Here is a 27,001-nt window from a genome sequence, read left to right on the forward strand (position 1 = left end):
ACAACTGTTCAGAAAAAAAAAAAAATCATAAAACAAATGTAGTAAATGTTAGCAATTGCAGAATCTACATGAAGGGTAGGAATTCTTTGTGGCATTCTTGCAACTTTCCGTAGGGTGAAATTATTTCAAAATAAAAAGTTTTACTAACAAAGAGAATGTGTTTGCATTCTGCCTCCTCCTTTACTTACTCTATGATGTTGTGCAAGCTACTTCACCTCTCTCTGCCTCTGTGTCTGTCACATGAGAATCAAAACAGCACACACAAATGGGGCTGTTATGAGGAATAATTAATACATATAACATTCTTTTTTTTTTTAAGATTTTATTTATTTATTTATTTATTTGACAGAGACAGAGCGAGAGAGGGAACACAAGCAGGGGGAGTGGGAGAGGGAGAAGCAGGCCTCCCGCGGAGCAGGGTGCCCGATGCGGGGCTCGATCCCAGGACCCTGGGACCATAACCTGAGCAGAAGGCAGACGCTTCATGACTGAGCCACCTAGGCGCCCCAATATATATAACATTCTTAAAACTAGCCTGGCAAATAGAGCTAAAGTTTAGCTTTTTACAAGTCTTATTTGAAAATGTGTCTTTTTTTCACCTTCAAGAAAATTTCTCTCCTTGTCTTTTTTTTTTTTGCTTCAAATTCCCTCTTCTTCATTATTATTGGTTTCTCCTTCTAGAATTTCTATCAGACATTAGAATTTCTGGAGCTGCCTTTTACATATCATTTTCTCTCGTGTTTTCCATTTCTTTTCTTTTGAATAGAGTTCTAGGAGCAACTCTGAGCTTGATTTTTTTAGAAGATTTTATTTATTTATTTATTTATTTATTTGAGAGAGGGAGAGCACAAGAGAGCACAAGTAGCAGGAAAGGCGGAGGGAGAAGCAGACTCCCTGCTGAGCAGAGAGCCCAACTCAGGGTGGCTTAATCCCAGGACTCTAGGATCACGACCTGAGCCAAAGGCAGATAGATGCTTAACTGACTGAGTCACCCAGGTGCCCCAGCTTGATTTTTCTATCATCTCTGCCACTGTCTCCATTTTCTCAGGAAGGAAAAAGAATGCATAAAATCGGATTAAGCTTTCAGAATAAAAAAAAGCCCAGTCTGCTCTTTTGGAGATTAATCTGGTTTTATGCATATGTTTTCTTTTTTAATATTTCAGGGAGTGGGGAACTGAGGTATGGTGGGAGATTTAGAGGCTTAATTGAGTTTTAAAGGCTTTGTTCCAAATTCCTGAGGTCTAGCCACTTTCTGCTATTGGGATCCTTGAAATACTCTGGTGTCATTATAATAAATCTAACTTTTCACTTGTTCTTAATTAAAATTAAGATTTACAATTAAATTACAATTAAAGATTTAAAATTAAAATGATTAAATTAATTCTTTTATAGCCTCAGACTTTGTTTTCAACAATCTTTTTCTTTTAGAATGGTTTTAGATTTACAGAAGAGTTACAAAAATAGTTCAGTTTCCAAATAATGAGCACCCAGTTTCCCCTTTTCTTAACATCTTACATTACTATGGTACATTATCACAACTAATGAATCAATATTGATACATGATTAACTAAAGCCCCATACTCCGGTCAATTTTCTTTAGTTTTTACCTAATGTCCTTCTTCTGTTCCAGAATCCCATCCAGGATACATACATTTAGTCATCCTGTCTCCTTATGGTCCTCAAGATTGTGACAGTTTCTCTGAGTGTCCTTGTTTTTGATGTCCATGACAGTTTTGAGAAGTACTGACATTTTATAGAATGTCACTAAAGTTGGGATTGTTTAATGTTTTCCTCCTAGTTAGACTGGGGGTTTGGATTTTTTTGGAGAAAGATCACAACTACCATTCTCAAAACATCATATCAAAGGTATGCTATCAACATAACTTATCACTGATGATGTTAGCCTTAAACACCTAGCTGAGGAAGTGTTTGCCAGGTTTCTCCACTGTAAATTTACTTTTTCCCCTTCCTGTACTTTACTCTATGGAAGAAAGTCACTATGTACAGCCCACACTTAGTGTGTAGGAAGTAATGCTCCAACTACCTGCAGAGGGGGTAATCTACAAATTATCTAGAATTCTTCTATATGGGAGATTTATCTATTCTCTCATCTATTTTTTTTTTCTCATTGTTTAAAAAAGTAATTTCTACGCCTCCTGTGGGGCTTGAATTCACAACCCTGAGATCAAGGGTCACATGCTCTACTGACTGAGCCAGCCAGGCACCCCAACTCCCATCTATTTATTTACTCAATCATTTATTTATATCAGGATGGACTCATGGGTATTTATTTTATACTATACTATTTTTTTTTCTCAAATTGTTCCAGCTTTGGCTATTGTGAGCTCTTTCAGTTGGCTCCTGTGGCCCTTTGACAAAGTTCCATCATCTTGTTTTTGAGTACTTCCTTTACTTGCTGGTACTACAATATATTCCAGGCTTATTTTGTATATTCTCTGCCCAGTCCTAGAATCAGCCATTTCTCCAAGAGCTATTATTCCTTTCATTTTAGAATGGTATTAGAAGCCAAGATCTGGACACAGAGATTGCTCATTTTCCCTGGGATGTCATTGCTTCCAGGCCCTCTCAGCAGACAAAAGTAAAGAATATATTTGTATATACTAACCCAAGTATATACACATATCTATAATTATATATGTGTGTGTTGTTAAAAAACAAAATTCAACTGAGTAAATTTGAAGGTCTATTGGTTTTATTCCATGATTCCTGAAGCTGGCAGCATCCCATCTAGCAAGCAGAAAGGAGCTCTAGGGAGCTATAGGAAATAGGAAGGTTTTAAGGCAGAAATGGGGTGGGACAAGGAAATTAAAAGAGTGGATAAGAAGGGAAAGATGGTGGTGGAATAGGAGGACCCTAGGCTCACAAATACAACTACATAACTATCATATCATCCTAAATACCCCAGAAATCGATCTGAAGACTGGCAGAAAAAACTCCACAACTAAAGGCAGAGAAGAGGCCACACTGAAGAAGGAAGTATGGAGACACAGCTTGGGAAAGAAACAGATCGTGGTCGCGGCAGCAGCAAGGGATCCATGGTTGCAGAGAAGGGTGAAAGAGAGGCTAACACACAGGGGAATGCACAGGAAAAATGAATCCCCACAGCAATTGGTTTGGAAAGCGAGAGGACCCAAATTTCTTTTTTTTTTTTTAAGATTTTATTTATTTATTTGACAGAGAGAGACACAGCGAGAGAGGGAACACAAGCAGGGGTTGTGGGGGAGGGAGAAGCAGGCTTCCCGCTGAGCAGGGAGCCCAATGTGGGGCTCGATTCCAGGACCCTGGGATCATGACCTGAGCCGAAGGCAGACGCTTAACAACTGAGCCACCCAGGCGCCCCGAGAAGGCCCAAATTTCATGAGTTCTTGCAACCAGTGGGGCTTAATGCCTGGAGTTTTAAAGACCGGCATGCTTGGCTCTAGGAGAGCTTGAAGGGCACTGGGGCTGTTCTTGGGGGAAAGGTAAGGCACACAGCCCACAGACATAGAGCATGGAAACAGCAATCTGAAGAGCTCCTGGGGTACCCGGTGGGGAGGTTACTGCTCATCTTGGAGCGTCCCAGAGAGGCAGTGTTCACAGAGAGCTCTCTGGGAAGAAAGGAATTGTCAGGCATCATTTCCCTCAGCCATCGGTCAGCATAAGCACAGGGCCACCTAAGGAAACCACCCAGGCACCCATACTCACTACCTAACTGCTTACACCAAACCCCACCTCCCTGCACCCTTCCCAGTCACACTGTCCTCAGTCCCAGCTTGGCATGCCCCCTTCCCCAGAAGACTGGCTCAATACCATGTCTCTTGACCTGGGAGTTTTGTGAGGCCTCATTTCCCATGATGGCAGTGATAGGTCTCATTTCACAAGCAGACCAGAGCACACCTAGTTAAAATGAACCACATTCAGGGCGCCTGGGTGGCTCAGTCAGTTAAGCGTCTGCCTTCGGCTCGGGTCATAATCCCAGGGTCCTGGGATCGAGCCCCTGCATCGGGCTCCCTGCTCAGTGGGGAGTCTGCTTCTCCCTCTCCCTCTGCCTGCCACTCTCCCTGCTTGTGCTCACTCTCTCTCTCTGTCAAATAAATAAATAAAATCTTTAAAAAAAATAAACATAAGGGCGCCTGGGTGGCTCAGTTGGTTAAGCGACTGCCTTCGGCTCAGGTCATGGTCCTGGGGTCCTGGGATCGAGTCCCGCATCGGGCTTCCTTTGCTCTGCGGGGAGCCTGCTTCTCTCTCTGCCTCTGCCTGCCACTCCCCCTGTTTGTGCTCTCTCTCTCTGTCAAATAAAGAAATAAAATCTTTAAAAAAAAAAAAATAATAATAATAATAAAAAAAATAAACATAAAAAAATAAAATGTACCACATTCAGGTCAGGGACCAAACACTGCCCACAACAGGCAAAGAGAGTCTCTGCAGATGACTGACCTGAAGGATAAAGTGGCCAGGACACAACAGCGGAGTGCATGCAGCACACATTGGAGACACTCCCAGAAGTACCAGGTCCAGAGGGACAGGGGACACTACATGGAAAGGGAATATAGTACCTCTTCTTCATGAACCCACTGCCCTCAAGAACAAGAGATGTAGTAGACCTTCCTAACACACAGAAACAGGTACAGAGACTTAGACAAAATGAGAAGACACAGGAATTTGTCCCAAATAAAAAATAGGACAACGCCATTTTTTATTGTGAAACAGATATAAGTAACATACCTGATGGAAAATTTAAAGCAAGGATCATAAGGATACTTATAGGACTTGACAAAAGAGTGGAGGACACTCCCTCAAATAAATAAATAAAATCTTTTTAAAAAATAAATAAAAGTAGCAAGACAGAAGAAGACAGTTACATACAAAGGAAATCCCATAAGGCTATCAGCAGATTTCCCAAGCCAGAAAGGAGTGGCATGATATATTCAAAGTGCTGAATGGGAAAAATCTGCAGCCAAGAATACTCTGTCCACAAAGGCTATCATTCAGAAGAGAAGGAGAGATCAAGAGTTTCCCAGACAAGCAAAACTAAAAGAATTCATGACCACTAAACCAGCCCTGCAAGAAATATTAAAAGACTCTTTCAGTGGAAAGGAGAAACCAAAAATGACAGTATGAAGGTAGGAAACACAAAAGCAGTAAAAATGAGTATTTCTGTGAAAAATCAGGCAAGGAACTCACAAAACAAAAAGATGTAAAATATGACATCATATACCTAAAACATGCAGAGAAGAGGAGTAAAGAATGGCTTCAAACTTAAATGACCATCAACTTAATATAGACTGCTATATGTAGAAGATGTTATATACAAACCTAATGGTAGCCACAAAAAAACCCCCCAGCAAACCACAAAAGAAAGACAAGAAAGGATCAGAGAAAAACCTTCAGAAACAACCACAAAACAAGTAATAAAATGGCAATAAATACATTTCTATCAGTAATTACTAGGAATGTAAATGGACTAAATATTCCAGTCAAAAGACATAGGGTGACAAAATGGATAAAAAAAAAATAAAGACCCATCCATATGCTGCCTGCAAGAGATTCATTTTAGACCTAAAGACACCTGCAGATTGAAAGTGAGGGGATGGGAAAATATTTATTATGCAAATGGATGTCAAAAGGAATCTGGAGTGGTAATACTTATAATGGACAAAATACACTTTTTAAAAAGAGATTTTATTTATTTATTTGAGAGAGAGATTGCAAATGAGAGAGCACAAGAAGGGGGAACAGCAGAGGGAGAGGGAGAAGCAGGCTCCCTGCTAAGCAGGGAGCCCCCACGCAGGGCTTGATCCCAGGACTCTGGGATCATGACCTGAACCGAAGGCAGATGCTTACTTAACCAACTGAGCCACCCAGGCGGCCCAACAAAATACACTTTAAAACAAAGACTGTAACAAGAGAAAGAACACTGTATAATAATAAAGAGGAAATCCAACAAGAAGATATAACAATTGTAAATATTTATGCACCCAACATGGGAGCACTCAAACAAAAAACAGTTAATAACAAACATAAAGGAACTAATTGATAATAAATACAATAATAGTAGGGGACTTTAACACCCCACTTATATCAATGGACAGATCATCTATGCAGAAAGTCAACAAGTTAACAATGGCTTAGAGTGACACACTGGACCAGATAGATTTAACAGATATATTCAGAACATTCTATCCTAAAACAGCAGAATACACATTCTTTTCAAGTGTACATGGAACATTCTCCAAAATAGATCACATATTAGGCCAAAAAACAAACCTCAAACAATTCAAAAGGATCAAAATCATACCATGCATCTTTTCTGACCACAATGTTATGAAACTAGAAGTCAACCACAAGAAAAAACCTGGAGAGACCACAAATACATGAAGGTCAAATAACATGCTACTGAACAATTGATGGGTTAATCAGGATATAAAAGAAATAAAAAAAGTACATGGAAACAAATGAAAATAAAAACACAATGGTTCAAAACCTTTGGGATGCAGCAAAGGCAGTTTCTAAGAGGAAAGTTTATTGCAATTAAGGCCTACCTCAAGAAGCAAGAAAAATCTCAAATAACCAACTCTACACCTAAAGGAGCTAGAAAAAGAGTAACAAACAAAACCTAAAAGGAGCAGAAGGAAGGAAATAATAAAGAGTAGAGCAGGAATAAATGATACAGAAACTAAAAACACAACAGAACAGATCAATGAAGCCAAGAGCTGGTTCTTTGAAAATACCAATAAAATTGATAAACCTCTAGCCAGACTTAGCAAGGAAAAAAAAGAAAGGACCCAAATAAATAAAATTACAGATGAGAGAGTAGAAATAACCAACACCACAGAAATACAAATAATTATAATAGAATATTATGAAAAACTGGGGCGCCTGGGTGGCTCAGTCAGTTGAGCGTCTGCCTTCAGCTTGGGTCATGATCCCAGGGTCCTGGGATGGAGCCCCGCATCGGGCTCCTTGCTCAGTGGGGAGCCTGCTTCTCCCTCTGCCTGCCACTCCCCTTACTTGTGCTCTCTCTCTCTGTCAAATAAATAAATAAAATCTTTTAAAAAATTATAAAAACCAGAATATTATTAAAAACTATATGCCAACAAATTGGACAACCTAGAAGAAACGGATAAATTCCTAGAAACATATAACCTACCAAAACTGAAGCAAGAAGAAATAGAAAATTTGAACAGACTGATTACCAGCAATGAAACTGAATCAGTAATCAAAAAACTCCCAACAAACAAAAGTCCAGGACCAGATGGCTTCACAGGCAAATTCTACCAAACATTTAAAGAAGAGTTAATACCTATTTTTCTCAAAATATTCCAAAAACTAGAAAAGGAAGGAAAACTTCCAAATTCATTTTATAAGGCCAGCACTACCCTGATACCAAAACCAGATAAAGACACCATAAAAAAAGAGAACTATCGGCCAGTATCTTTGAAGAACATAGATGTAAAAATCATCAACAAAATACTAGCAAACCAAATACAACAATACATTAAAAAAATCGTTCACCATGATCAAGTGGGATTTATTCCTGGGTTGCAAGGGGTTCAATATTTACAAATGAATCAACATGATACATCACACCAATAAGAGGAAGGGTAAGAATCATATGTTTATTTGAATAGATGCAGAAAAAGCATGTGACAGAGTACAACATTCATTCATTTAAAAAACACTCAACAAAGTAGGTTTAAAAGGAACATACCTCAACATAATAAAGGCCATATATGAGAAACCCACAGCTAACATCAACTTCAATGGGAAAAACTGAGAGCCTTTCCCCTAACTAAGGTCAGGAACAAGATAAGGTTGTCCACTCTCACCACTTTTATTCAACATAGTACTGTAAGTCCTAGCCACAGCAATCTAGACAACAACAACAACAAAAAAGGTATCCAAGTCAGTAAGGAAGAAGTACAACTTTCAGTATTTGCAGATGATGTGATACTATATAAAGAAAACCCAAAAGACTCTACCCAAAAACTGCTAGAACTGATCAATGAATTCAGTAATGTGGCAGAATAAAAAAATGAATCTACAGAAATCTGTTGCATTTCATACACCAATGAAGAAGCAGAAAGAGAAATTAAAAAAAAAAAAACATTTAAAATTACACCAAAAATAGTAAGATACCTAGGAATAAACCTAACCAAAGAGGTGAAAGACCTGTACTCTGAAAACTATAAAATACTGATGAAAGAAATTGAAGATGACAGAAGGAAATGGAAAGACATTCCATGTTCATAGATTGGAAGAACAATCTACACAGTTAGTGCAATCCCTACCAAAATACCAACAGCATTTTTCACAGAGCTAGAACAAACAATCCTAAAATTTGTATGGAACCACAAAAGAACCCAAATAGCCAAATCAATCTTGAAAAGGAAAGCGTATCTGGAGGCATCACAATTCCAGATTTCAAGTTATATTATAAAACCGTTTGGGAAGGCTCAGGTGGCTGGAATTTACGGGGTAGGATCAAGAGAATAGTTCTCTGCAAAGAAGAGTCCCAGAACTGTGCATAGGAATTTTCTTAAAATTTTAATACTAAGTTGTGCATGTGCAGGGAGACTCCACATAACCTAGCAGAGAACAACTGCTGGAGAGCTGTGAGCTGAACGGTGATTCTTGAAGTTACACAGTACTGGGAAACAGGAAATTCAAAACACGTAGAGTGGATAAACACTTCTGAAAACCCTGGTAGTTTGCTAATACCCTAGAAAGTACACATTTTAAGTGTAGGGCTAAGTTAGACCTAAAGCAAAGGCCACTCTAAATCTACCAGAAGCTTCAAAGTAGGCCTTGAAAGGATCAAACTGATTTGCCAGAAAATTAACTGGCTGCTATAAAAAAATCAATATTCTTGAAAGTAAGATAACAAAATCCAAACTCTCAACAACATAGTATCCATGATGTACAGTACACAATAAAAAATGACTAGGCATTCAGGGGCGCCTGGGTGGCTCAGTTGGTTAAGCGACTGCCTTCAGCTCAGGTCATGATCCTGGAGTCCCTGGATCGAGTCCCACATCAGGCTCCCTGCTCAGCAGGGAGTCTGCTTCTCCCTCTGACCCTCCTCCCTCTCACGCTCTCTGTCTCTCATTCTCTCTCTCGCAAATAAATAAAATCTTAAAAAAAAAAAAAAAAAAAATGACTAGGCATTCAAAAAAGCTGGAAAATGTGATCCATAAGCAGGAAAAAAAGCAATCAATAGAAATAGAACTTGGGATTACCCAGATACCGGAATTAGAAGGTAGTATAAATATGTTTATTAACTTAATGGAAAATATGGACATTTTATATTGACCATAACTGATGTTCTTCCTTCCTTCCTGTTCGGACTGTATTTTCATCTAAAGTCAATTCTCTTCAACCTGAAGAATTTCCTTTGATAACGAATAAATGGACAATGATGAGAGACAAACTCTCTAGAGGCCTGATACACAAAGGAAGCCATTTAAGATTTCCTTCTAAGTCAGCATGACTATATATAAACTTTGTTCAAACCAAAAGTCTGATTTATGGTCAGCCATGTCTGCATTGTACATCTGCTTTGTGAATGAGTAGCCTAAAGGAGAACCATCTTCTCCTTGAGATATTTATTGATCAATGCTCCTAATCCCTGCATTCCTTGACATTAAAATTTGTGATTCCTGCCTATATGCTAATTATAATCTTTTGAGCTTTTACAAGATGTAAAAAACTATATATTCCTGTAAAAACTGTTCTTTCTCTGGAGCACTTTCTTTCCTGTGAAGAGCATGTTTCCTGGGCAGCTGTCCTAACTTGGGCTCAAATAAAACTCTCTTTCTTAGAGATTCTAAAAGGTTTGTTCATTTTGCGTCAACAATAGGAACCTCCGCAGAAAAACAGAATGTATAAAATAGAACTGAAAATGGAAGCTTTATGGGGCACCTGGGTGGCTCAGTCGGTTAAGCCGCTGGCTCTTGGTTTCAGCTCAGGTCATGATCTCAGGGTCCTGGGATAATGCCCTGTGTGGGCTCCCCAGTCAGTGAGGAGTCTGCTTATCCATCTCCCTCTGCCCCTCCTCCCGTTTGCGCGCTCTCTCTCTTAAATAAATAAATAAATCTTAAAAGAAAAAAAGAAAATGGAAGTTTTACAACTGAAAAAACTGAGATGAAAATTTCACTGAATGCGCATAAGAACAGATGGGAGGCATCGGAAGAAACAGTCAGTAATCACCATGATAGATCAATAATGATCCAATCTGAAGTACAAAAAGGAAAAAGACTGAAAAAACTAAACAGAGGTACTTATGGAATAAGACTTATAACTAAAGTTCTAGAATGAGAGGATTAACAGAATGTGGTAGGACAAAAACTATGACCAAAACTACCAAAATTCAACAAATAGAAAATCTTATAATCAGATAGAGAAAAACAATACATAAAATATTGGGGAACAAAAATATGAATAATGCTGACTTAATTAGAAATAGTGGTAGCCAAAAGACCATGGAATAATATCTATAAAGCGCTAAGGAAAAGTATGTCAACTTAGAATTCTATTTCCAGAGAAAATATGCTTTTTTTTTTTTTAAAGATTTTATTTATTTATTTGAGAGAGAGAATGCACATGAGAGGGGGGAGAGTCAGAGGGAGAAGCAGACTCCCTGCCGAGCAGGGAGCCCGATGCGGGACTCGATCCCGGGACTCCAGGATCATGACCTGAGCCGAAGGCAGTCGCCCAACCAACTGAGCCACCCAAGCGCCCAGAAAATATGCTTTTAAAATGAAGATGAAAGGGCGCCTGGGTGGCTCAGTTGGTTGGGCGACTGCCTTCGGCTCAGGTCATGATCCTGGAGTCCCGGGATCGAGTCCCGCATCGGGCTCCCTGCTCGGCAGGGAGTCTGCTTCTCCCTCTGACTCTCCCCCCTCTCATGTGCTCTCTCTCTCTCATTCTCTCTCAAATAAATAAATAAAATCTTTAAAAAAAATAAAAATAAAAATAAAATGAAGATGAAATAAAGTCAGATAATTTAGTCAGATAATTTAAATTTAGATTATAACTAGCAGAACTGCAGTTTAGAAAATAGTAAAGGAAATTCTTCAGGTTGAAGAGAATTGACTTTAGATGAAAATACAGTCCCAATAGGAAGGAAGGAAGAACATCAGTTATGGTCAATATAAAATAAATATAAAGTATGTTTTCTTCTTTAAATGTTATTAATATATATGACTGTTTAAAGCAAAATAATGCAACACTGTGTAGTGGGGTTTATAATGTATGTAGCTGGAAAAATCATGACAACAGTAGGACAAAGAATAAGAAGTGTAAATGAAATGATAATGTTTACAAGGTTCTTATATTTTACATGGAGTAGTACAATATTAATTCTAAGTAAACTATGTTTAATAAGGATGCATATTTTAATTCCTACAGCAACCTCTAACAAGATGCAGGAAGGTATAGTAAAGAGCCAACAGAAAAATTCAAATATATCAGAAAAAATTGATCAATTCTCCAAAAAAGGATAGTTAATTAAAAAATGTGGCAAATAGAAACCAACCAAATAGTAAATATAAATCCAACCAAATTATTAATTACATAAATATAAATGGACTAAGTATTTCAATGAAAAGCCAGAGACTTGTCACACTGGATAAAAAATGTGAAACCCAAATTACATGAAATCGAGGCACCTGGGTGGCTCAGTCGTTAAGCATCTGCCTTTGGCTCTTGGTCATGATCCCAGGGGAGCCCCGCATCAGGCTCCCTGCTCAGCGGGAGGCCTGTTTCTCCCTCTCCCACTCCCTTTGCTTGTGTTCCCTCTCCCGCTATCTCTGTCAAATAAATAAATAAAAAATCTTTTTAAAAAAATTACATGAGATCTACCAGAAACGTATTTTAAATATAAAATCACAGGTAGATTCAAGGGAAAAAAATGGAAAAAGATATACCAGCCAAGCAGTAAGCATAAGAAAACTAGACTGACTATACTAATACTAGACAAAATAGACATTAAGACGAGACACAGAAAAACGTTTCATAATAGAAGGGTCAATTCACTGGGAAGACACAATCATAAATGTGAATATACTATATAATTGAGCTTCAAAATACATGAAGCAAAAACTGAACCAACTCAAGGGAGAAATAGACAAATCCAGAATTGTAGTTTTCATGTATCTCCTACTTCATATATATTCTATTTGCAAAATAAGATTGGCCTCAACATTTTTAAATAATTTCTAAAGTTTTGTATTCTTTTTTTAAGTTTTATATTCTTGAGAGAACAACTTCTTCTATCAATTAACTACTGTATCAAAACATTTGAGATGGGGAGGATGCTGCAGTGGTGGATAAATCCTGGTGGGCTTATCCTATTCCTTTCCTAATGAACCCAGCACAGGACAAATTCAATGATTACTCCCTTGAGAAAGACTTCCGAAGATATCTTCCTAATGTTCACTTTTCAATCCTCTTCATCAGGAAGACAAAAACATAAGTACTTAACAGAGCTTGAAAATACTTGAAGCAAAACCTGATGGAACTAAAGGGAAAACAGAAATAGACACACTTCTCTCATACCTCTAATTACTAGATTTTAAAAAATCAGTAAGGATAAAGGACATCTGAAGGGCAATTCATTAGTCCCCCCTTATCCTCAGAGGACACATTTCAAGACCCTCAGGGGATGCCTGGAAGGGTAGATGAACCCCATATTGTTTTTCTTTCCATACATACATGCCTATAATAAAATTTAATTTATAAATTAGGCACAGTAAGAGGTTAACAGAAATAATAATTAAATAGAACAATTATAACAATATGCTGTATAATATAACAAAACTTATGTGAATGTGTTCTCTTTCTCAAACTATCTTACTTATTGGGCCGGACTCACCCTTCTTCTGTGACGTGAGATGACAAAATGCCTAATAATGCAAGGAAGTAAGGTGAATGATGTACACATTGTAACACAGCATTAGGCTACTATTGACCTCACCAAACGAGGAGGGGATGGCAGTTGAGGGGCTGGTAACTAAAACTGAGGAAAGAGAAATGGCCTATAACGGGGTGGGGTGGGGCAAACTTATCGATCACCTTAACCTAACAGAATTTACAGAACAATTTGTTCAGAACTGCAAGAAGGAGAAAAAAAAGAAAAAAAAAAAACCGAGAAGAGGAAGGAAGGGAAGGAGGGAGAGCGAGCAAGCGCGAGCGACCTTTCTGTGTCGTCCGCTCCCCGTTCTACTATGGTTTGGGGATATTTTTATTGAGTACTTGATGTATATCCACATTCTACTTGGGCATATATACGGAGCACCTGCTGTGCGCCTAGTACGTATATTATGTCTTTGCTGGTGTCAAGACTTCTTTCTAAGACCTACCAGGGATTTTTCAGCAACAAACACGACGCCAAGCTCCCAAAACGCGTTTCCTTCAGTCCGGGGCAGCCTTGAAGCCCCTCCCCTGGTAGCCCACCCTTAAACCCCAAGGGCCTCCCAGAGATCTCCTCAGCTCCAGCTAGCACCCGCGCTTGCGCACTCCGCACAGGAATTTGGGGGAGGGGCCGGGCCCTCCCTACCGAAGACTACATTTCCCACAGGCCTCTGCTCCTAGTTTCCTTCCGGCTTTCTTGCTGGTGTCGGCTCGGAGAGGTGAGTTGGTCGCGTGCATTGAGGAAATGGGCGCGGGGGCGGCGTGGGGGCGGCGCGGGCCTCTGTGTGAACCGGGTTGAACTGACTGTGGAATTTGTGACGCTGACTGGGCATCGGGTGCCCTGAGGCGTCCTTTCCCTTTCCGCTTAAGGGCTGCACATATCCCTCGGCCCAGAATGGCTCCGAGTTAGATGTATGAACCCCAGAGTGAAGGCCCCCAACAAAAAGACGCAGTCCTGAGAACTGCAGGTCTCAGAACCACAGCTTAATCAGAGCTCCCTCGTAAGGAAACTACCATGACTTCGGAGACAGATTCCAGACTTGGCCTTTGTACTCGGCCTTTCTCTGATACCGGGAAGGCTGAGCTTTACCCCGGACTCCCTCTTAGTTCCATCGTGTTATGTGCGTGGTGGATGGTGGGAGCAAGTGTGATAGCGGCGGTGTGCTCTGAGTTAGCCAGGCGGGGCTGAGTGCCAAGAAAGGCTCAGTGCCTCAAGGTTCCCGTCTCTTTTCCCCAATCCTGCTGATCTTTAGGAAGGAGAAAGAAAGGAGGAGATAAGCATCTGTATGTCTATATCTTCTTTGTTCCGCGAAATGTAACTTTTATTTTTCTGGACATGGAAACATTTGCATCTCCTGGAAAAGAATGGTGAAAATCAGTGCGGACTGAAAAGAGAAAAAAGCAGCCCTTGCTTTAATCACGCTGGGAGAGAAGAGACAGGGAAAGCCAGCTGCAAAATTAATAGAAAGTATTATTTCATGCAATTGTGAAATGCTGTAACAACTCCCTCTTTGAAAGATTACAGCTGTTTTACCAGTGATGCTCCAGACTCGCTTTGCCATTTTTTATTTTATTACTGGAGATACCCAATTGCTAAACTACCCTCCCTTCAAGATAACCCTTACTCTCCAATTAATCCCTCATCTCAGAAACCGCAAGCATTCCGGAATTGTTCCCTGCTTCCCATACATCCTTCAAAATCCTTCAGTTGGAACTCAACCCTTTACAAAAGAGCTTTTCTTCTCTTCCATTGCATTCCAACCCTTCCTGTAGAATTTCCTCCTTCTCTTGAGTCAATAAATGTGATTTTGTTGGACTATACAGGTTTGTTCCAGGTAGTCTTTAGCTGGTTAGGCTTTAACTCGGGAAATATCCTATCCGTAGACCTGGTGCTTTGCTCTTTTTTTCCCAGTGAATGATAGGGGTGATGAGGTTACCTCCTGCCTCCTCTCCAGTGGGTATTCACATGAACATTTGGCAATCATTTAATTCCTTCTGTGAGCTGTTTCTTTCTAATCATTTAAATGGTTTGCAAATAAACCTCCTGAATGGGGGAGGCCAACTGCAGAGCTTTATTTTAGGCTTTGATTTGTTGAGAGGATTACAGTTTAGTTAGAATCATATGCTAGGTGTCTTTGATCTTCACCACTGCCCTGAATTCAGAAGCAGGCAAAGGTAGGAGATAGTTTGATTGGTGACAGGGTTTTCTGCTTTTGAGGCTTTTAAGGAGTTGAAATGTGACAGGGTTTTTAATGGAGAGGTCTGTGTTAACAAGGGAAGGGAATGGAAGATGTTAGTAGAAATTTGAGAAATGGGTTGAAGTTTTTTTTTTTTTTTTTTTTTTTTTAAAGATTTTATTTATTTATTTGACAGAGAGATAGAGAGAACAAGTAGGCAGAGAGGCAGGCAGAGGGAGAGGGAGAAGTGGGCTTCCCGCAAAGCAGGGAGCCCGATGTGGGGCTCGATCCCAGGACCCTGGGATCATGACCTGAGCCGAAAGCAGCCGCTTAACCAACTGAGCCACCCAGGCGCCCCTGGGTTGAAGTTTTTGACAGCATGAGTGGTCAGGCCATATTATTTATGTGTTCTTATGAGAGGCAGTTTAGTTACGGAGCTAAATTACCAGTGTTCTGGTCCTAAAACTACCCCATTAGAGCTGGGTGAAATTGGGGTAATTTATTTCATCTCTGTGCCATAGTTCCTTCATCTGTGAGAGGATAACGATAGAAACTGCTGTATAGGATTGCTATGAATAGATGAATTAATATATATAAAGCCCTAAGATAATGCTTGACACATAATAAGTGCTCAGTAGATTTAATTGTTACTATTATGTTGTAATTTCATCTTTTTTCTCATCACCCAGATCCAAAAATTGTGAGGATTTCCCCACATTGGCTTCATCCATCCACGAACCCCCTTTTGTAAATTGTTGTTAATCAGGAGGAATTGCTTATCAATGTGAAGTTTGAAATTTATTAGCTAGAATTATAAGAGAGCAAGGCTGAGAAGCTCAAATTTTTATGGAAGAAGGAAAGCAGAAGAGAATTTTCTTTAATAATTCTGGGAAAAAGTATGTAATATTCTTCATCTTCAGTGATATAACTGACTTTTTTTTTTAAGATTTTATTTATTTATTCGTAAGAGACAGACAGAGAGAGAGGCAGAGGGAGAAGCAGGCTCCCCGCTGAGCAGGGAGCCCGATGCGGGACTCCATCCCAGGATTCTGAGATCATGATCTGAGCCGAAGGCAGACGCTTAACCATCTGAGCCACCCAGGCGCCCGATATAACTGACTTTTATTTAATGTTTATTTGCTACTTGAAGTGCTTTATTATATGTGATGTCTTATTTAATCCTCATAACAACCTTTTGAGATAGAATCTATAATTACCACCTTTTTTTATGGGAGGTGGCTAAGGCTGAAAAGTTAAGTAACATGTCCAAGATCACAGTTAATAACTAGCAGAGCTGAGATTTGTATTCTGAAAGTCACTTGGGGCACCTGGGTGGCTCAGTCAGTTAAGCATCTGCCTTCGGCTCAGGTCATGATCCCAGGGTCCTGGGATCGAGCCCCGCATCGGGCTCCCTGCTCAACGGGGAGCCTGCTTCTCCCTCTCCCACTCCCCCTGCTTGTGTTCCCTCTCTCACTGTCTCTCTCTCTGTCAAATAAATAAATAAAATCTTAAAAAAAAGAGAGAGAGAAAAGAAAAAGAAAGAAAAGTCACTCAGGAAAAAAGAACAGCTATTCTTAGAGTATCCTGGGCTTTTTTCTCAGTTCAACAGAAGACTTAAAGAAAACCTTGAAATGGGGAAATTTTTGCCTTATTTGGCATAGTTGTGTATGTTAGGTTCACACTGTGTTTAATATGGTGGTGAGTGTTGCTGGCTGTTCCTGTAAACATTTTAACAGGTCCTTCTAGGCATATATGTGATTTTTTTTCTGTCACAAGAATTTAATGCCACACATGTTGGGATTGATTGATTGATTGATTTAATTTTTTTTTTTACTAGGGGTTCAAACTCACGACCCTGAGATCAGGACCTGAGCTAAGATCAAGGGTCCGACGCTTAACCAACTAAGCCACCCAGGTGCCCCATGGGATTTTTTTTTTTTAAACACACTGGCTTCACCCATTTCATCAAAATTAGGGCAACATCATCACTTTTTAGTATGTGCCTGGTTTTCAGTGATATAGATGCACTACTATTTAATCATTTCCCCAGTTAGATTCTTTTCAGCTTTTATTCATTGTAAACCATACCTGTCAGCATACCTCTGCCAATATCTTTATATACATGTGCAAATAGTTTCTTTAGTCTTAGAAGTGGAGTTCTGGGAACTGGTTCATAGGGTTTACAGGGTTATAACGTTTAAATGCTGCTTCACATAGTTCTAAATTTGGTCCAACACAGTGCCCATTTCCTCGTGACCTTGCTAATCTGGGACATCATCAGTCTTTTAGACCTCCCAGCCCTGTCACTGTAAGAGTATAATTTTTGTGTGTGTGTTTTACACACATCTCGTTAATTAGTAGTGATGCTTAGTATCTTTTGAAAGGTTATTTCTTTTTTTTTTTAGTGAATTGCCCTTGCTCAGGTTCCTCTCAGTGAAGTAGAAATCTAGTCTTCAGAGGCAAAAACCAAAGATGACTTTTTAGTTAGAGAAATGTGAACTCAGAACAAAGCTTTGCCACTTAATCACTGTGAATTTGGGCAAATGATTTCACCCCTGAGCGTTGGTTTCCTGATCCACTGAGAGATGAGAAGAAATACATAGTAGAGCAGTGCTGAGGGTCATGGGGTGATGTACATAAAGCACCCATCACGTAACAGTTCTCCATGAATGTTGTTGACTAAGTGCAGTGGTCATAGTATGAGAGGGGGTGGTGCAAAGGATGTCACGGTGTGAGAGGTCCTGATTGGGAAACAGGGTAGTGAGTTGTTTGGGCTGGGGAAAGGCCAGTGGCAGCAGCTGCCAGGCTCAGTCTGTGTGGTTTTCAGGCTTTGTATTTAGGAAGTTCAGGCAGGATCCTGGGGGCTCAAGAGGCTGTATATGGGTGGTATGCCCTTTCTCAGCCCTGAAAAGTACTGGAGGGAGGAGGAGTCCAACATCAGGACCAGATCTACATTGCCAGATGGGGAATCCTCCTCCGAAATACTCAGGCTTCTATACCAAACCCATCATTGTTCAGCTGGATCTTCTCAGGGCTTGGATTTCTTCAGACTTCTTATAGTCTCCTCTAGTCGTTGTGAGTATGGGATCAGGGTGGCTATAGTGGTGGAGAATAGTTAGGAAGTAGGAAGGGAAAAGAAAAAATCTCATTAACATAAGTCATTTTGGGATCTCCGAGTTACATTTGATTTCATGGCCTCTTTTTTTTCTTCCAGATCTGGCTTATCAGGGCTCTGCAGTTCTCCAAAAGAGAAATCTTGCAAAGGACTGACCAGTTCTTGCATTTTGAAACCATGGCCCATGTAAGTTGATGTTCTTTTCTCCTTTTTGAAATATTGTTGATCTCTAGGTCATGTGTACATACTCATTCCTTATCCTGAAACTTCTTATTTAACAGAACTCTGCCCAAGAACTTGCTTTAGTTACTTTTAGTCTTGTGAAGGTTGGGGACAAATAACCCAGTGTCCTTTCTACGTGCCCTTCCCTCTTCTGCACTAATGTGGACCATCTCCTAGCTCCAAAATCTTCTGTCAAGAGCCATGAGGGAGCAAAAGTGAAATGCCTTGAGAAAAATGTAGGCATTCTCTGTAGAATGTCCCCTTGTTAACATTTTCCAATAGAACAGCTTTTGATTTTAAGATTTAAACTTCAGAGAAAGTATATTTCTCTGAATACAGTGATTTTTAGTCTGGTTTTTATGTAGGAAAAATTTGTGTCCCCAGTACACAATTTGACATCTTTTCAAAGTTTTTGAGCTTTTTATTGACATGTAAATAGAGAAAAGTGCACAAGTCCTAAGTGTGTAGCTGAATGAATTTTCATAAATTGAGCATATCTGTGCTATCAGCACTCAGGTCAAGAAAGAGAATATTGCTAGTACCTCAGATGCCCCCCTTTCAGTCACTCCTTGCCCACCCAGCCCAGATATAACCACTATCCTGACTTCTTTTTTTTTTTAAGATTTTATTTTATTTATTAGAGAGAGAGAGAGCTCATGAGTGGGGGAAGGAAAGGAGGGAGAAGCAGACTCCTTGCTGAGCAGGGAAGCCCAATGCAGGGCTCGATCCCACAGGACGCCAGGATCATGACCTGAGCCGAAAGCAGCTGCTTAACCGACTAAGCCACCCAGGCGCCCCCACTATCCTGACTTCTAACATTATAATTGAATTTTGCGTATTTTTAGAACTTTAAATAAGTGAAATTGTATGGTTCAGTACAACCTTTTTTAACAAAAAATGATGTGCAAGAGAGTCTTGTTATATTTCACATATAATTGCTAGACTCTCAGAACCATCTGCACATGTTTTGAGATGCATGCAAATATCATTAAAGAGATGTGTGTATCTGGTGCTGCTGGTGAGAATGGGGGTATTAGAGCATCATACTGAGTGTGAGTCATAACTGAGTGTTAGGTTCTTGTTGAAGTGCATTTTCATAGTGCACTTAAAATGTAGTTCTCGTGTAGTATAAAATGAGTTTCCAAAAAGTTGGGGAAGTATTGAAGAAATTGTGGGGAAAGACACAAAGCAAGTGAGAAAAGTGAATTCAATAAAAGAGACAATGAAAATACTAAAGCTAAAGATATGTGTGCAATAACTAACCCATGTAATTCTATGCTGGAGGGAGCTGTGAGGCTATTTGGAAGCTTGGAATTGATGTATAATGCAGTGGAGTTCTTTGCTTTAAAATGATGGGAAAATAGGTACCTGTCTAATAATGTAGTGTTAGAATGTCTGATATTCAGGAATGGGTTATTGATATTAAGTGGGAGATCCTTGTTTTGAAAACTTTCCTTGAAGATTGGTGGTTTGATGAAAGAGAGAATTTGGTCCTGTTTGACTGCCTAGAGGGAAAACTCCAGACTTCTTCACAGATGTGAGTTTTCCAAGTACATAAGATGAGATTTAGTGTTGGCTGGTCTCAGTCTCTGTATGTGTTGAGATCTTATGGTATGTATGTAAGGCTTTTGGGATGGGGTGGATTCGTTAGGGATGTAATTGGGGCCTTATATTGTAAGGCCTAAAATTTCATATGCTGACTTGATATCTTAACAGGGCTCCAAAGGCCCAATCATGAGTTTCCCTGCTTTTGCCAAATAAGTTCTCCACCCAGCAGAAAAGACTCCCACCTGGCTAGCTTTCCTATCAGGCAGATGACCTAAACCCCTCCTGGTCCTCACTCTAAAGGGTTCTACCTCCCTGCCGGCCCACAGAATTACTCAAACAAACCAGTCACGTCCTCCTGCGGGAATCAGGGACACCTTACCCTCTTTTTACTACAAAGCCTGCCTCCCACAGACCCTGCTTGTTCACTCCATTCCTGAGTGCAACCCCTGTGTGGCCCTGCATGACGTGTGGTGTTCTCCTCCCCTGGGCTGTGAGTATACATGTCTAATAAATGCTGTCAATCTCATCTGTCCAGTGTCAGGCATTGAGCCACCTCATAATATTTAGGGCAGGGGATCTCTCCCTCACCAGTGGGGTGATTAGGAGGTAATCAGAACAGAACTGCAAAGAGAGATCAAGAATCATCTCCTGCAAACCCTGAGAGAAGAATACCAGGAGCAAAGTCCATTGTGTAATTTTATGGGATGTACGGGTTTAGAGCAAGGTTTCTCAACCTTGGGACTATTAATATTTTGAGCCAGAGAATCTTTCATTGTGGGGGCTTGTCCACTGCATTGCTGGATATCTAACGGTATCCCTGGCCTTTACCAATTAGATGCCTGTAACACACCCCTTCCCCCCTAGTGGTGACAACCGGAATTGTCTCCAGACATGGCCAGATGTCTTCTGGGGAGTGAAATCACTCCTTATTGAAAACCACTGGTCCAGAGTGACGTCATCATGGTTCAGTATCCTCTAACTCAGGAATGAGGAAGGGTGTTCAGTGAGGGATGACGGATGATAAAGACTAAGAAGGTCATCCAGACGCATAAGTAATAGATAATGTAGGCTGTGAGAGCTGAGGAAGATTTTTGAAATTGAACTGAATTAAAATATCTAAATCGAAAAGAAAAAGACTGAATCTGATATATTCAAAACGTGGACTACCATGTAGCAATTTCTTTAAAGTTGACTAAAGAAGTGGTCCTTATAGGGAAAATGTTTGTAAGAAAATCTGACTTTATGATGACCTTGAGTCTATTTTCTTAGAAGAGATATTGTAGTACATTTGGGAGAAGTTTTTATCAATATTTTTTCACGATCATTAAAGGGAAAAGAAGGGGGAAGACGTTTCCCATGAATTTGTTGTGGAGACACAGAGCTTGTAGAAGTCTTGTGTTTAGGGTTTCATTTAATTGGGACTTTTTTTTTGCTTATTTTATTCATTTCCAGATGTTTTGGGGTAAAAAGTTAATCTTACCTGCAGCCACAGGATTGTTCAAGACATGTAGAACTCTCCTTCAGTGATATTGATTTTCTTACCGTCCCCGACACATAAGCCCTACCCCATTTGCTTGTTATGTGAACCCTTCTCTGCATTGCAGTTCTCGATCTCCTCCCTTTTCATTTAAAAAATATTTCATTTATTTTCACAGGTAATACATGAGTCTTATTTTTTCAGGGTTCAGTGACATTCAGGGACGTGGCCATAGACTTCTCACAGGAAGAATGGGAATTCCTGGACTCAGCTCAGAGGGACTTATATAGGGATGTGATGTGGGAGAATTATAGCAATTTCATCTCACTAGGTAAGGCTATTTATCCCAAATTCTGTTGACTTTCTCTACTGTCAATTTTAGGAAAATGTTTTGAGAAACTAGATAAATTTTTTTCTCTCTGTTCCAAAGGAATGGTTTTAGCTTTGTTAGGTTGGAAATAGGCTCCTCCATTTAATACTTCATCACTTTCATCCGGCTATGCCCTTCAGATTTTTCTTCAGGCTCTGTAATTTACTTGTTTCATTGGTATCCAAGGGCTGGGCTTGAATTTGGGTTGCTTACAACAGAAGCATTGTCCAAGAAATCAGATTTTACATTATATTTGAGCCCAGAATTGATACAAATCCTTAACACTCCTTTCTAATCCACCTGCAAGGAGAGTACCTAAACACAGGGGTTTTGAGTCTCTCTAAAAATCAGGGGAGCCTATAGAACTTAAAAAGTATGAAATGGATCCACAAAGTTCGTTTAAAACTCAAGTAAACACATTCTGTTTCCTATAACAGACATATTCAGTTCTACCTGCTCTGTGGTTGAAATTTAAAAACTAAGAACTTTGCATTTAATATTGAATAAATAATCCTAGAAAGGATCAGAAGAAGTACACTCTCCTGTCAGCAAATTGATAACAATAAAAATAGCCAATACACACACATAGGTGTGTGTGTCTATGTGTGTTTGTGTATATATAACTTCATATATTTGTACTTAGATACTATCCTGAGCATTATGCGTTATTAATTAATTCTCACAACTCAATCAGAAATATACAATGATTATCCTCATTTCAGATGAGAAAACTTAGGCATAGAAGGTTAATAATTGGCTGAGGTAACACAGCAACAAAGGCAGGATTTAAACTCAGGCAGTCTGGATCCAGACTCTGTGTTCTCAACCACTACACAAGACTGCCTCTCAACAGCGCTAGTATGAGTTTAAATTATATTAAGGCCTGTTCTTAACCATCTGTTCCTTGTGCTCCTAAAGTTACCCTAATATGAGTGCTCTTCAACTCCCTTGCATTTCTTTGCTCTTAGGCTTTATAAAGTACCATTTTGATCTGTAGTTAATCACGAACTTAACCAGATTTGAACCTGACTTTTGGACTTACAATTTCATGTCACATTATCTTTTAAGCAGAACCTTCCATTTCTAAACCAGATGTGATTACCTTATTGGATGAAGGGAAAGAGCCCTGGATGGTCGTGAGGGAAGGGACCAGAAGACACTACTCTGGTGAGTGAGGGCTGAGCAGGATGGGGAATTAATTACTGCAGATAATTAGCCAAGCCTGTTAGCCTTGAGATGTTGGAAATCTCTCTTCAGAAGCCCATGGCCTGCGGAGGAAAGGCCTGAGACCTGGGAAGCAAATTAAAATCTTTTAAACCTGGACACCAAAGGAACTTCATATTGATCTTGATTACAACTCTCTTTTTCTCATTTCTCATATTTTTCTCCTACTTCAAAGAGAGGAGCTGTTCTCAGTAGAAGAAAAAAAGATGACAAATAAACATAAGAACTGAAATCAACAAGATAGAAAAAGTAGAGAAAATTAATAAAGCCAAAAGTTGATTCCTTGAAAAGATCAACAAAGTTGGTAAACACTAGCTTGACTCACCGAGAAAAAAGAAAAAAGACAACAACAATTGCTAATACTAGGAATGAAAGAGTAACTGGGTTATCACTTAACACCCTGTAGGCATTAAAAGAATAGTGAGAGAATACTATAAGTAATCTTATGCCAATAAATTGGACATCTTAAATGAAATGGAAAAACTCCTTGAAAAACATAATTACCAGGACTGATACAAGATAAAAAAAAAATGAGTAATCTTATATCTATCAAAATAATTGAATTCATTATCAGAAATCTTTCCACAAAGAAAACACCAGGTTCAGATGGCTTCATTGGTGAATTCTATTAAATATTTAAGGAAGAACTAGCAGCAGTGTTACACAATTTCCTTCAGAAAAGGAAAGAACAGCTCCCAAATCATTTTCCGAAAATAGTGTAACTCGTATACTATGTCCTGACGAATTACTACAGGGAAAAAAAATTACAGGCTCATTATCCTTCATGTACATAGATGTAAAATCCTTGAGAAAATATTAGTAAATTAAGTCCAGCAATAAAAATGATGATCAAGTAGGGTTTATCCCAGGAATGCAAGCTTGGCTTAACATTCAAAAATTAATTAGTGTGAAAAAAATTAATCCATGTCATTCACCGTATTAACAGGAATGAGAGAAACCATGTGATTGTGTCCATAGATACAGAAATCGCATATGACAAAATTCAGCATCCATTCATGATGAAAATTTTCAGGAAACCAGAAATTGAAGAGAACTTCCTCAAAAAATACTGCTTAAAGAAAAACACTACATCATAAACTTCATCATACTTGATTGAAGAATTTCCCCTCTAAGATTGGGAACAAGGCAAACGTACCCACTTTTCCCGTATCTATTTAACATTGTATTGAAGGTCCTAGCATTGCAATATGGCAAGGAAAATAAGAGACATAAAATCAAAAAGGAAGAAGTTAAACTCTGTTTGGAGATGGCATGATTATGTAGATGGAAAATCCTAACGAATCAAAACAGCAACTACTCAAAGTAATAAATGAAGATCACAATAAGATCACAGGATACAAAGTTAATATATAAAAATCAATTGTGTTTTCATATACTAGAAGTGAAAAAAATAAGGAATTTAAAGTAAAGTAAATTAAGTTAATTAAGAAGATTAAAAGCAAATTAAGTTAATTTACATTAGTGTCAAAAACCAAAAATACTAAGGAATAAATTTAACAAAACATGCAAGACCTCCACACAAAAAATCATAGAACATTGCTAAGAGAAATTAAAGACCTAAATAAGTGTAAAGAGACTGTTTGGGGATGGGAAGACTCAGTATTGTTAAAATGTCAATTTTATAGTTTTAACAAGCTGATTCCAAAATTGATACGGAAAAACAATGGTCTTAGCATTTCTAAGATAATCTTGGAAAAGGAAGAATATATTATAGGACTTAGACTACATGACTTCAAGATACTTCAAGATTCATTATAAAACTACAGTAATCAGGGGCACCTGGGTGGCTCAGTTGGTTAAGCCTTTGGCTCAGGTCATGATCCCGGGGTCCTGGGATTGAGCCCCACATCAGGCTCCCCCTGCTCTGTGGGGAGTCTGCTTCTCCCTCTCCCTCTGCCTGCAGCTCCCCTGCTTGTGCTCTCTCTCTGTCAAATAAATAAATAAAAGCTTAAAAAAAAAAAAAAAAACTACAGTGATCAATGGGCGCCTGTGTGGCTCAGTATGTTGAGTGTCCAACTCTTGGCTTCAGCTCAGGTTATGAGGGCGAGCCCTGCATCAGGCTCCAGACTCAGTGGGGAGTCTGCTTGAGATTCTCTCCCTCCGTCCCCCGCTGACATTATCTCTCTGTCTCTCTCAAATTGATAAATCTTAAATAAAACTACAGTAATCAAGACATTGAGTATTGGATAAGGATAAACAGACAGAACAGAACAAAGACCTTAGAGGTAGAACTCACACTTAAAAGATCATTTATTTTTTGACAAAGGCACCAAAACATTCCAATGGGGAAGGGAAAGTTTTTTCAACAAATGGTGCTGGATAACTGGGAAAAAAATCCTGACCCCCTACCTCCTCCCCAAATTAAGATGTATTTTAGACCTAAATATAAAAACTAAACATAAAAAATACAAAAAGCCAAATATAAAAGCTAAACTTGAAAAATAAAAATTTTTAAAATTCAATATAAATTTTATATAAAAAACATGAAAGCTAGGGATGCCTGACTGGTTCAGTCAGAGGAGCATGCAACTCTTGATCTTGGGGTTGTGGGGTGTAGAGATTACTAAAAATAATAAGAAAATAAACTTTAAAATAAATGAAAGCTAAATATAAAGCTTTTAGAGGGAAACTAGGAGAATTTCTTGGTTTGAATATTATACTATGGTTATGTAAGATGTTAACATTGAGAGAGGGTGGGTGAAGGTTGCATCAGACTTTCCTGTATATTTCTCTGCAACCTCATAGGAATCTACAGTTTTTTCAAAATAAAAAGGAAGCAAAAATGTCCCATTAGGGATGATGGGTAAAAAATTTGAACAAAGAGAGGGGCTACTCCTTTTTATTGTCAATGACTATAATTCATTTATATATAAATCTGTGTTAGCTTGAGCTGCCATAACAAAATACCATAGATTGGGTGACTTAAACAACAGAAATTTGTTTCCCATTGTTCTGGAGGTTGGAAGTCTGAGATTAGCATTTGGGGGCTCTGATGAGGGCTCTCTTCCTTTCTGGCAGATCTTCCCTTCTCACATTGTCCTCACATGGCAGAGAGAGAAGAGGAGGAGGAGAGAGGGAGAGAGACCTCTTATAAGGCCACCAGTCCTATTGGATTAGAAGCTTTATGACTTCATTTAACCTTAATTGTCTTCTAAAAACACTATTTCCAAATATAGTCAGGGTGGGTGGTCAGGGCTTCAATGTATAATTTGGGGCGGGACACAATTCAGTCCATAGCAATATCTATCTATATAGGATCCAGTTTCTTTCTGGCTTCTGTTTATTAGTTTATATGTCTTTTGTTGCCTACAAATATATTCGTTCATTGAGTATCTGGTCGGAACCATGAACTGTGCTAGTCCCCGGTGGAACAATTGTGAACAAGAGTGGTAGGTTCCAGCAGTCATGTTTACATTTTAATAGGAGTAAGGACATGAAGTAAACAAGTAAATGAATAAATAATATTAGGTGGTGACAATTATTATTAAGTGAGAAGAGCAAGGGAATAGAAATTGGCAGGTGTAGACACATTTGTGTTAGGGTGGTTAGGGCTTTTTAAGGAGGTGATATTTGAGTGGAGACATGAAAAAAGAGCTCAAGTTATAGGAATATCTAAAGCCAGAGCAGTCCTGATAGAACAGCACATGCAAAGGCCTTGGATCAGGAGATGTAAGTTTTGTATGTTTGAGGAACAGCAAAAAGGCCAGAATGATGAGGATTATTCAGAGGTAAGGCATGTGACTTTTAAATGTGAAAAAAGCCATTGGAAACTTTTGAGCAGGGGAATTACATAAGCTGATTTGTCTTATAATTATCACTCTATGGAGAACAGATTGAATAGGGGCAAGATGGGAAGAAGGAAGACCAGTTAGGAGGTTATTTCTTTTGTCCCGGTTGAAGATTATAGTGGTTTTGATTGGAATGGTAGTGATGGG

The 27,001-nt window shown here is 39.1% G+C and overlaps 1 protein-coding gene across 1 annotated transcript in view; it reads left to right on the plus strand.

Annotated features, from left to right (window-relative positions):
• LOC116623212 (zinc finger protein 808-like) overlaps positions 1 to 27,001 on the plus strand; it is a 100,935-nt gene that overhangs the window by 65,753 nt on the left and 8,181 nt on the right. Inside the window, exons 10-14 of the mRNA XM_032390152.1 lie at positions 13,594 to 13,631; positions 18,304 to 18,390; positions 20,386 to 20,464; positions 21,656 to 21,782; positions 22,890 to 22,988. Of these exons, the coding sequence (XP_032246043.1) occupies positions 13,594 to 13,631; positions 18,304 to 18,390; positions 20,386 to 20,464; positions 21,656 to 21,782; positions 22,890 to 22,988 (430 nt within the window). The remainder of the gene's footprint in view (positions 1 to 13,593; positions 13,632 to 18,303; positions 18,391 to 20,385; positions 20,465 to 21,655; positions 21,783 to 22,889; positions 22,989 to 27,001) is intronic.

Source organism: Phoca vitulina, unplaced genomic scaffold (genome assembly GCF_004348235.1).
Source record: "Phoca vitulina isolate PV1807 unplaced genomic scaffold, GSC_HSeal_1.0 scaffold58, whole genome shotgun sequence".
Lineage (NCBI taxonomy): Eukaryota > Metazoa > Chordata > Mammalia > Carnivora > Phocidae > Phoca > Phoca vitulina.